This window comes from Micrasema longulum, unplaced genomic scaffold, assembly GCF_059751315.1.
Source record: "Micrasema longulum isolate JH-2025_06_02 unplaced genomic scaffold, ASM5975131v1 h1tg000453l, whole genome shotgun sequence".
NCBI lineage: Eukaryota > Metazoa > Arthropoda > Insecta > Trichoptera > Brachycentridae > Micrasema > Micrasema longulum.
Genome location: NW_028277652.1, coordinates 199,036 through 211,606, shown reverse-complemented (window position 1 = coordinate 211,606; position 12,571 = coordinate 199,036). Strand labels below are relative to the sequence as shown.

The 12,571-nt window shown below is 28.9% G+C and overlaps 1 protein-coding gene across 1 annotated transcript; it reads left to right on the top strand.

Moving 5' to 3' along the window:
• The first annotated feature begins 828 nt into the window (after positions 1-828).
• On the top strand, positions 829-11,473 carry LOC148281482 (lipoprotein lipase-like). The gene is made up of 2 exons (XM_088226645.1): positions 829-1,112; positions 10,435-11,473. The coding sequence occupies exons 1-2, from the start codon at positions 980-982 to the stop codon at positions 11,367-11,369; spliced, it is 1,068 nt and encodes a 355-aa protein (XP_088082771.1). The 5' UTR covers positions 829-979; the 3' UTR covers positions 11,370-11,473.
• The last annotated feature ends 1,098 nt before the right edge of the window (positions 11,474-12,571 follow it).

Sequence of the window (12,571 nt, the reverse complement as noted above, 5' to 3'; positions counted from 1 at the left end):
GGTAAATTTTAATAAAACTACTTAATTATAAATATTATACATACTATATTTATTTGAAGTGGTTTATAATAGTGTACTAGTCAATATAGTTTGAAAAAGTTATTAAATGTTAGGTTGTTCTACAAAAAGTCTATTCAACAAATGAAAATAAATTTTGTTATAAATTTTACATAATCACTTTCTGATTTTCTGTAAGTAAACTGGTATAAACGATTCAGTTTCAACAAAAGTAATTTGTTCAATTTTACACCTAAAACAGTTTTGTATTATCTATACAAGACATGAATTATCATTATCGATTATAATGCTTGTATTCAAAGTTTTATATGTATTTCTGTTAAGTCTGTCGCTGGATATTGTGGTTAGTATATTTGGTAACTTTGCATAAGGTCATAGGTACCAATCTTGACAAGATTGAGGTGAAATGATGATTTTCAAAAATGTTTTACCCTACTTAAATATATTTATTCTCATGATAATATCAATTTCAAATATATCTATGTTAGAAAAATACACTACATGAGTGCACCCATTTATGTTTTTCAAGTTGATTTAATACATCGATTTCTAAATGTTAAATCCTTCCACTAAACATAATGTTTATCATACCTACACGATTGTATTTTTTTATTTCTCATAGTTCCGCAGTTCGATAGATACCGAACGATTTCTTTAATTGGTGTAGCTACTACTAGTCTAGTGTCGATAAATTTCGCATTTGCAAATTTGTACTCGCAGAAGGCCGTAGACACTCGAATGCCATTTTCACGCAACATTACTTCAGCCATTGTCTGCAGATAGATAAGTGTATTGCGTTCGTTCCCAGCGGTCGCGGTTGGTACAAACTACAGACTTCGCTTCAAACAGACGTCTTCGAGTTTAGTTATCTTTCAACTCTACCACCGTTCACTGCGAGTCTCAGTTTACAATAGTTATTAAAATTAACGCTCGCTCCGTCGGCGTCGTGTGGCGGTCGGCCATGACACGAGCGACGCCATTTTGGTTTCCCGCGCTAATCGCAGTTTTGACAGTTGTTGGCAGCACTGCCGCGGCGCGCGAGCACAGGGATACCAACATCGCGGAAAACTTGTTCATAGCGCTCTCGGACGCTTGTAAGTGTAATTATTTATTATGTTATTTATTTAGGACTAGATGCACCAAAAATAGTTATACACAAGTAAATAATTGTTGCGTTTTCATCTAATGGGCAAAATGGGTTGTTCAATCTTCCTTTTTTTAAGTAAACTCATTTTGTCTATTTTAATAAAAACGTAATAATTATTTAACTACAATCAAACTTTTCAAGTGCAACTGCTTGTATAACCTACAAATAATAAGTACGTTCAATTAAATAATATAATTACTAGAAAAATATTTTATAATAGATCACATTTTTTATAGTTGAAATGCTGTGTCTCAATAACATTTCTTTTTTACGGGTTTCTAGGCTTATGTCACAAATATTATTAAAAAAACTTATGACTCTATCCTATTTAGTGTTTTTAAATAAAAAAGAAATGTTTGCGTTCTTATTATCTGACAAAATATTTCAATTTTTAGTTTTATTTCCTTGAAGTCTTAAATAACTTTATCTGAAAAAGTGGCAATTGATTTGTGGTAGAGTGGAATTTTGTGGTAGAGTGTTTTTTTCCAAATCATAGAATTCTAAAAATTGATAATTTTATGAAGAAAACTAGAAATTGCAATTAAAATTAATAATATAAGAGTATGAAATTTAACAATTAGTTTTTTCTTCTGTACCAAACATAATGTTAAAATGAAAAAAAAACACATTTTTTAAATGTGTTCGTGAGACTGTTAATACGAGTATCTACAGAGTTTTATTAAAATAGGCGTACTTACAAATAGCATGGTAAGAGTGCCTTATTAGATAAGCCACTGGATTCTTGTTTTACTAGCAAGTATTCTAGTATTATAACAAAGGATTATACTGGTATAAAGTTACTCTCTGTTGAGTTAGTTTATGGGACAGTGGAATGTGTTTTAAATATTTGCTTTCAAACTTTTCGTTATTTTATTTTATTATATTTATGGATAAAAATCATGGCATTATGTAGAATTAACAACAGACTATTTACATTAAGGCTTATTCTACAACTTTTCAATAAAGTAGTTTATTCACGAGACAGATTTTTTTTATTTAATCTAAATTTTAAATGGTTCTATGCTTACATAATATTTTATATTAACAATTCAGGATTCACTTAATTTAAGTAATACTGAGGTTTTTTTTCTTAAGAAGGGTTTTTACAAAAACTGCATAACTGAAATTATAATATTTTTTTATTTACTGCTTATTTTCCATGTTTTACAATATTATGTTCAAAACAATCCAATTCTTTTATTAATTTTCAATGAAAATGTTTTTTGCTAATGAGAAAAGATTCAAAATTAAGGTATGCAGTTTTTGTAAAAAAAAAACCCTCGATTGAAAAACAGTATGTGCTGTTTAAATGTGTATTTTAGAGATATTCATTTTTCAAACATTTCCTTTACGTGTTTTATTTATTTATATTCCAACTAATGTATCATTCGTAAGATACTACATCTTGTACCTCTTTAATTACTCATAGTATTTACTTCACCAAGAAAAATGTTTAATTAGACAGAAATTAAAATTGTTGTCTGATAAATGTGCTCAATTATTATATATAATATTATTAACTCTCGAATTGCTTTTACGGTTTAGATAACAAATGACGTACCATTCAAAGTTTATTTTTATGTTAAAAAATAACTCATGTGCTTAGATTTTCCCGGGTAACCTTGTTATATGTAATGTAAATTTTATGTTAGATTCCAAAGGGGAAGCCATATTTGTTCAGTGTCCTTTTAGACAAAACATTGCAATATAGCGCTTACACAGGCCTTGATCTGAATATCAGTAATATTACGCTTTATATATAATTCATTTTAATAATTGTAATAATATTCACGTAAAAAAGTTAATTAATAATATCATCTGCAGTAAATAAAGCAAATCAGGAATACTCACATCCATAGATTTATTTTAACCTTACGATTGAATTAGAATATTTTTAGGAAACCAAAGTTATTCATGCCTAAAGTGATGTGAATATCCCACAATATCACAGCATTATTCCTAGTTTCTGATAGATAAAGTTATTTACAACTCGTTGACAATGGCCCCAAAAATTGAAATATTTAGGTAAATAATAAGAAAATAAAGATTTATTCTACTAATGCTTTTTTAAATACACCTTTTGAAATTTTTTTTAAAAAACCATTATTTTTTCATTAAGGATGACTTTTTATCATGTAATTTTTTTTCTTCATGCAGAGTTTTTTTTTCATTATTTATTTATTTGTTCATTTAAAATTACACTTGTTGAAATATTACTTACTTATTAAGGTTTTTTAGGCTGTGCCTGTGTCAAGCCATAATAATTAACAATAAAAAATACATGGTAAAATTAATTAAATTATAATGACATGTGATGCAATAGAGTAACTATCCAGAAAAACAAAGTACAAATAACAACATTCTAAAGAAAACAATGTAAAAAAAAAAACGGATTTAAATATAAATTTAGATTCATCCGTTATCAAATATACAAAGTAATAATATCATTGAAATCAATAGAAAAAATAGATAAAAATAGAATTTTTAATTTAAATTTATGACATAATTTTAAATATAATTTGAATTTATGTTTTTAACTTGTGTTAGACAGACAACTGTGAAACTGGCGTCGCAGGTTCGATTCCCGCCAGTTGCAAGAAAGAAATCCAAGAAATATTTTTTTCTCAGTTGGTCTAGGTGTGTGGTGTATTTTTCTTACCTCCTTCCATATCCCCTCTATCCCACCTGCTGACAAGCCTCAAAATAGAGACTTGGCATTCCTTAAAAAAAAAAAATCAAAAAAATGGCCAAATGGCAATTTCTTCCAATCAACCAATATTATAAAAGGCACTATTTCCACAATTTAAGTTTTTAAGCGTTTACGAAAAAAATAAAAATGTAACAAAATATATACAAAAATTGAAAGAGCCGTAAATTATTTTATTTCTATCGTTACGAGTCTTCAATTGGAAAGGGGAATATAGAGACGGGAAAAGAGAAGAGATAATAACATTTTATCTAGTTAGTATATTCCTCATTATTTATTTATAAAATAAATTTTTATTCTTTCTCTTTCCTGGTTTTTTTTCCTGTTTTCTTCCAAACGTATTACCTGATCCCACATTCTTTATCCCTTAATGTGTATAACATTATGTCAGGGAGAATGGGGTACAGAGGATCACTATTTTTTTAAACTTCATATCTCTGAAATTCATTATTAAATTCTGGTCTTTCTGATAAAAGTGCCATTTTGTAGCTTATTTAATAAGATACTACTACTAATTTTGTACGCAGTAATTTGAAGTTTGCATATGTTGTGTGGAGCTAACAATACATAACAAACATAGAAAGGATTGAAAGTGTTAAACGAAAATGTTCTTAAAATACCTGGATTTTAAAAACAATAAAATGCTTCGCTCTTACAGCCAACCAAAATAGATTTTTTACCCTTGAAAATAGACTCATTATATCTGAATTATGCTATTTATTTAAATTAATAAATAATCAAGTAGACTCTTTTGACCTACTCGCCAAAATTAATCTTAATGTCCCCTTTTGCGTGACAAGAAATAAGTATTTATTCCATCTGCCAGTCTGTAGCACTAACTATGCACAACACTCTTTACTCTATCGTTCTTGCTCTAACTACGAGTATAATGCTTTTTCTTCGTCTATTGATATGTTTAACACACCCAAATACTTACTCCCACACAAACACACCTCTACACTGACTCTCATACAAATACACATAAACACACCCTTTTGTTGTACTACAATTTAATATGTACGATTTTTATTTAGAAACTTTGCTGGTCTGTCTTTAAACCATATTTTTTATGTTAATATATCATTGTCAACTGTCTGTTTCTGTAAAATAAATATATAAACACATTTTTTTATTAGTTAAAGGTAATCAATCCACTGTGATCCAGAAATGGGCCACGGCGAATCAACCTTAACCTTAAAAAATATCTACTCTGACCCAAGATGAAATATGAAAAAATAACAAGCTCTACTCTCAATAAACTCAAATTTTAAACAATGACCAATTAAAGAAAAAATCGAATCTTTCAAATTTTTGGCCCATATAAAAAAAACATAAAAATATTATTTAAAAATAGTTTTGTCCGTACATATTAACCAAGGCATCGCAGCATATCCTTCAGCTCATTAGAGCTTACAACGACATTTCTCGTGGAGGCAACTAGTATGGCAGAAGATAGTGTAAACTAAAAATATTGTTAACTATAATGTAAAAATAAAAATAACGTAAACTAAAGTGCGTGGGTATGCGCGCAATATACACAAAGCAAACGATTCATTGTTACCCATGATTCATTGCTACACATGCTCTCCTACTTTTATTAAGCTTAGTTTTGCATTGGCTGCGCCCCTAATACGAAACGATTTATTTAAATTTTTAACTTTGTTTTTCATCTTTTAAAATTTTATAGAAAAATAGTCACGAACCTTGACGTCACAATTATGAATTGCACGTCGTCGTCGCGTTTTTCTAGTGACATATTTTTTTATGCAACAATGTTTGAGTATATCCAAATGCTTGCAGACTGGCTGGATTTCCTCCCTAGGGAGTCATTCGAATTTAAATTTATTTCAACAGAGAGAGAAAACATTTTTGAGAAGGGAATATGGAAGTCTAGGCATTTACAGGGCTTATGACCATATGAATAACTCCCTAGGGAAGAAATCCAGCCAGTTTGCAAGCATTTGAACATTCTCAAACATTGTTGAATTAACTACCTGGTAAAAGAAGAAGTTTAAAAATTGGAAAATTGTTTTCAGGCGTTGCCTAGTAGGTGATTTGGTTCAGCGGGATGAATCTCACCCACGTCATGAAGGTTTAGGCTCTCTTACTTCACAAAAGTCAACAGATGGAAGAATTTAGGAAATGTAGATGTTCAAACATGGGCAGAATGGTGAATGTTACACAGTGCGTAAAGTGGCCACTACCAGCCAATGACAGGTCATAAGCCCTGCAAATGCCTAGACTTCCATATTCACTTCTGAAAAATGTTTTCCCTCTCTGTTGAAATAAATTTAAATATTTTTCTGTAATTTATTTTATATGTATTAAAAAAAATTTCCGCAATATCGATATTGCCCTTGAAAATACTATTGATTATTCTAAATACATTTCATATATTTTTATCGGTATTCGTAGTATGTGATATTTCCCCATTTAAAATACCTATATAAATATCAAATTGGCAAATCTGTAGTATCTTTTGTTTTTGAAATCTTATGTAATAAGTCGGCGTTGAGTTCACAGCAGTCGCGCTTTAAGTATCATTTAACCAAATGTATCAACTTTCCTTTACGTTCTAATTCAGTAGAATAACAGGTAGCGAGACAGCTGTTTCAAGTTTGAGGTCGGCAATATATCTGGGTTACATTTATTCATGTTGCATAATAATGCATGTCTAGATTGTGTGGATTGTATTTGCATGAATTATGCACATGATACATGCGTGTATATATTATGTGTGCTAGACGTGGACTTTTTTCAAGCGGACTAGGCATGCATATTTTTCACTGTAAAACGAGGCTCGCACAGAGACTTACATATTTTATAGGCCCAACAATTTTTAAATTATTTTTTTACTGATAATATTTCATTGATTCCAAACATTCAAAATTTTCCTTCTTTTAAAAAAGCATGCACTATTCTGGATTCAAACTAAAAATATTAACTCTTTTTTTCTACGATTTATTTTGTTGCCCTTTAATAATAAGGAATATTTTTGTGTTTTTTTAAATATTTTTTATTTCCTTTTTTAATTAATATAAAAAAAATACCATATTATCTTTTACAGAATATTTTTTTTTTTTTTCTTATGTTATTCAAAAATATTATAACTGTCCATTATTTACTATACGAGCAAAATTTTTCTTGTATATCTACGAACAGGCCATGCCTTTGTGGGATTTTTTGTTTACTATTTTTCTATTAATATGTATTTCATTGATATGTAATTATGCTTTATATTTTTAAGACTCTGTTTTATTATTATGTTTATTGTAAAAAAAAATATAAAAAAATTATATATACGGTAATTAAATATTTGGTAATTTTAACATTCAGTTTTATACGAGTACTTGCACATTTGATATTTAGCATCACTTAATATGTCAATATTAAGAAAGCATGTGTTATAAATAAATATCTTTATTTTCTTTCGAAAATATTATTATTAGATGAGCATATTAATTTTTCCAAAACGATGTCTCTGTTTAAGATTAACACCGATAACTGTTTTTTTTCGAGGGGATAAGACCACTGAATAAGATTGCTCCGGGAATAAATTCATAGTATCGATGCTATCTTCAATATTACCCTTATATGTGTATCATCTTTTAATTAGCTTATTACTGATGTCTAATAATTTTTTACATGTATTTTAACTATTGTTATTCTAAACCTCAAAATTATTAATTAATATATTTAAACAATTATGTATTCTACCGTATATTATCAGGTTCAGGTTTAGTGCCAAAATACAGCGTTTATTGGCAAAAAAAAAAAGTTAATACATGCAATACAACATTGAACAAAATAAGTATTTGACATCGAATTGAGTTGCACGAAAATAATCATAGCTGCTTCGCTAGATACAAAAATACCGGTTCTAAAGCTACATATATTTACACTGCACTACATTCTAATAAAAATTATAGTGTTACATTGTTATAAAAATAAAGAAAAAAGAAAATAATAATAAATAAGATTTTAAAGAACATATGATAAAAAAGTAATTAAATAAAATATAATTTAGAAAATATTTTTTTCAATTGGCAACTAACAGTTTGAATTATAATACAAAAAAAACTAAAAACCTAAGTAGAGAAAATTGAAAATCGAACAATAATGTATAAATCAAATGAAAGAAAAATAGACATTGAATATTAGAGATTGAAGGCAGCTTTTAATTATTATTTTTAGAACTTCATCCAGCTGACTTCTCCCAATTCTGAGAAGCCACTCTTTAACTTTGGCTGGATTTTTTTAAAAGAAATTATTAATTTACTTTAAATGTATTACTATATTTGTTTTATTTCGTTATATTTTTATTATTTTAATTTTTGTTTTTATTTTTTATATTTTAATTTTTACTATCAAAATCAATTGCTAAATTGAATTAAAAAATGATTAAAGCAATCAATTAAAATTTTAGATACATGAACTTTGCTACCTTATATATTATTAAATAACTTATCTGGATTGTATTTCTTGCCATGTATACATTTTGATTATGTGTTTTGTGTATTGTTGTATTGTAATATTAAAAATATATTAATTTTAGCATAGAAGAGTCCTAACTTAACACGGAATTTTCTAACGGGATATAAAAAAAATATTATTGTGTTATAATAAAATTGTGTGTATTAAATATAACAATAAATTAAAACCAGCACAGTGATACAAAATTAAACAAAACATACAAACTAACAAAACTGGATTCAACTCCCTTTGGGGCTATATATATTACAACAAAGATAAAGATAAAAACCAGCTAGTCCAAAAATATTGTTGTAGGTGCAACAATTTCGGTCAGAATGTCACCCGCATTAATAAATGTTTCAGGTCTTTATCTTCACAAAGATCAACAGGGGGGAGAATTGAAGGAATATAGATGTACAAACATTGGCAGAATAGTAAATGTTGCACAGTGTGTAAAGTGGCTACTTAAACCAGCCAACGACAGGTCATAAGTCATGTACATTCCTATACTTTTATTTCCCTTCTACAAGTTCTTCTTCAACTCTGTTCCAATATATTTATTAACAAATAATTAAACAGATTATAGGTTCCACATTACATTACGCAAAAAGAAGTGAAAATTAGAAAAAATGGGAAGACAGAATGGAAAAACCAGTAAGAGAAAGTAAATGTAAAATAATACAAAAAATATCGATAAATAAATCAAAATAATAAACAGAAATTTTGCTAGTCTTTTTTTTTGTCTTCTTCGTAATTTTTACTTATTAAAATAATATTCCGTTTCACTAAAAAGGTATATCATACTAGAATTATTGTTTTATTTTATCAGTTACAGAATTATTTTCAAACGTTGTTAGGTATAATAAAAAAAATAATAATGATTCTCACAAATAATCAAGCGTAGTACATTTAATATATATTTACCAAATTGTAACACTTTTTTTTATTGTAAAACGAATTTTTGTAAAATACTTTTTAAACGCACTTTTGTGTATTTTTTTGTACTTGGTTTAAAAGAATAACATGTTACAATAGAAATGAAAAACATTTTAGAAAGTGGAATATTGAAGACTTGGCATTTACAGGGCTTATGATATGTCATTGGTTGAATTATGTGATTGTTTACGCACAATTTTGCCTTTTTTGAAACATACATACTTCTTCAATTCTTCTAACGGCCGTATAATGTTAACTCTTAAAAGACTGGTAAAAAAAATCATTTCCAAAAGATGAAATATTCTGAAGTTCAAACATTTAAAAAAAAAACATTATTTGATTATTCCTTTACCATTGGTCATAAAAATGCAATTTTGCCCTCTTTTAGTAAAATAAATTTATAATCTTACCTGCGTGCACCCCCGCTTCCTGCCAAAAACATACTGAATCATTTTCACACTAACACCGACCACAGAACAACATATCTGTCTTCCTTGCTATGAGTTCTATCTTCGCGCTCTCTCTAATGCAGAGTTATTACTGCAGTATTGTCACATTTATTTTCGCATAGCAAAGATAAATATTTTTTGCATTAAAATCCTGCATATTTATACTTATTTTACTTTCCAAATCCGGTGTGAAAATGTCCATTTAACAAAAAAAGTAACTTTATCATATAAAAGAAGAAAGATACATCAAGTCCTGTTTTGTATGTAGACTAGTGTGACATCACAGCTACACAAAAGTTAATTTAAAGAGCTGAAACCTTTATTGATGAGGCTGAAATTCAATTTAGTTAATTGAAATACTTTGACTTCCATATTCCCTTCTCTAAAAAGTTCTCGATTTTTTATTCAAAAATGTGTTTATCTCAATAACCCCTTAAGGGGTTATTGAGATAAACATCCAATCGTCTGTCGTGTACAAAAATATACAAACTCAGTACATTGGTCAAAAAGCTTTATTTATGTTTAAGTGAAAGTAGTTAAGGGAAATAATTATAAATATTAGATTTTAATATTTTTTTGTGAAACGGCTTTTCTTTTGTTTGCATTATTTGACAATTATTATAAATTTATAGTTTTTATACGAGTATAAAAGGTGAATTATTGATCTTTTTCATGTAATTTAAAATCTTTTTTTTGCGTTTCAGGCCGTACAATAATGAAGACATATAGTAGCGACCGCAGCCTTTATGCCGAAACCAAAAAACTCTCAATACTCTGGTACGGTCCATCAGGTTTGAAGATTTATCCAATAGACGAAGCGCTCGAGCAGATAAATCGCACCAATGGCTTCGCACACCGTGACAATACCGTTATCACAATTCACGGCTTCAACGACCACGCGGAATCCCCCATCCCAGCCGCCATTGCGAAGGCCTACGTAGGAAAGCAAAACTTCAACGTCATGCTACTCGACTGTAGCGCTATAACTTCGGGCCAATACGTCAAAGCGGCCTACATGAGTCAGCTGATTGGAAAAAGGCTGGCGGTGTTCCTAACTCGGATCCAACGGCTCGGAGTCCGCGCCGAAACCATCCATCTAATCGGAAATTCTCTCGGCGCGCAGATCGCCGGGTGGGCGGGAAAACATTTTAGGAGAAAAACTGGTAGCGTCATTAAAAGGATTACAGGACTAGACCCGGCGGGACCCTGTTTTACTTACGCAGACAGCACAGAACGACTTACGGAGGATGACGCGGGCTTTGTCGATGTAATCCACGTCAATAAAGGAATCCAAGGAATACTAGAAAAAGTCGGTCATGCAGATTTCTTCGTTAACGGCGGAGGACCCAACCAACCCGGTTGTATGGGACCTAACTGCAGTCATATGAGAGCCGCATTGCTTTACGTCGAATCTTTAAAAAGTAAAAATTCTTTCGTAGCCCGTAAATGTGACTCGTGGGACAATTTCCTTAAAAACTTATGTAATTCCGGTAAAACTAATATAATGGGTTTTAATTCTTCGCGTTCAGTTACTGGCAAGTTTTATTTAAGGACTGCTGGCGAAGAGCCGTTCAGTTTAGGTTTAAGTGGTTCCAAACCAAAACCTAGTTTTTTCGATGTAATATTTAATTTAGCTTAATACAATGTGATCTGAGTTTATTTTTAGATGAACTTCAATCAATTTATGATATTAATTTAATTTTGAGTGATTATAAAATTAAATAAACCATTTTTTTTATTAAATTGCATTTTATTTATTATTTTCCAGTTTTACTCATTATTCTATAAGTTTAAATTTTGTAAAGATTAAAAAGTCAATTTTAAGAAATTAATTATGTTGCTCTTTGTACAAATAACTGCAGATAAGATAATTATATTGATGATAAAATAATTATTAAATTTGAAACATTGACTTTGTGGCTATTCATTATAATAAAATCAATAAAACAACTTTGTTTTTAACCACATTTTTTTTTTCACTTAACCAGTAGATAGTTACGTAAACCTTGACGAAGGTGCTTGTTTGTTTTGAAACCGGTAGATGAAAAAAAAAAAGTGGTTAAAAATAAAGCTGTTCTATTTATTTTATTATAATAATAAATAATAATAATAAAAATTGTTAAATAATAAATGCTAAAATTAATATTGTATAATTGTAATTAATTATATAAATAAAAGACGAGTGATACTTAAATCCACAAATTTGGAATATCCAGTGACCGGTTTCATCGCTTTCGCGACATCTTCGAGACTGGTATCTTTATCAAGGAGTTCAATGTATACCTTAATAAAGATACCATTCTCAAAGATGTTGCGAAAGCGATGAAACCGGTCACTGGATATTTCAAATTTGTGGATTTAAGTATCACTCATCTTTTATTTATTTAATAAATTACAATGAACTTCCATCAAAAATTTTCACTTACATACTTAAAGGTTTTTTGTATAATTGTATAATAAATTAACTAGTAAGTACTATTGTTATTGTTTATTTTGCATAAAAATGTCTGCCTTAAAACAGGTTGTACCTAGCTAAGCAGACTAGACATGATCCAGAGAAATCTACTACTTAAGTGTGCGTGTAGTAGATAAAGAAATTGTTATTTTTGTTAGTAAACCATGATTTTTATTATTATTATTACTAATGATGTTTATAACTGTATACGTCTAACTATAGGTGATAAAAAATATTTAAAATAAGTTTTTAATAATTCTGTTTTCTTTCATTTCTTAAATTGTTCAGTATTTAATTTAAATAATGCCCTTTAATTATTCTGCTGCGAAGGTGATCTACCTGCTCTCAATTTGATTTTCAGGGTTAGCGTTAACCCATTCAAATTT

Bases quoted from the DNA above. Each gene is read 5' to 3' on its own strand.
- LOC148281482 (XM_088226645.1), top strand. From the start codon at position 980: ATGACACGAGCGACGCCATTTTGGTTTCCCGCGCTAATCGCAGTTTTG. The intron at 1,113-10,434 runs GTAAGTGTAATT...TTTGCGTTTCAG, and splicing joins CATAGCGCTCTCGGACGCTT to GCCGTACAATAATGAAGACA.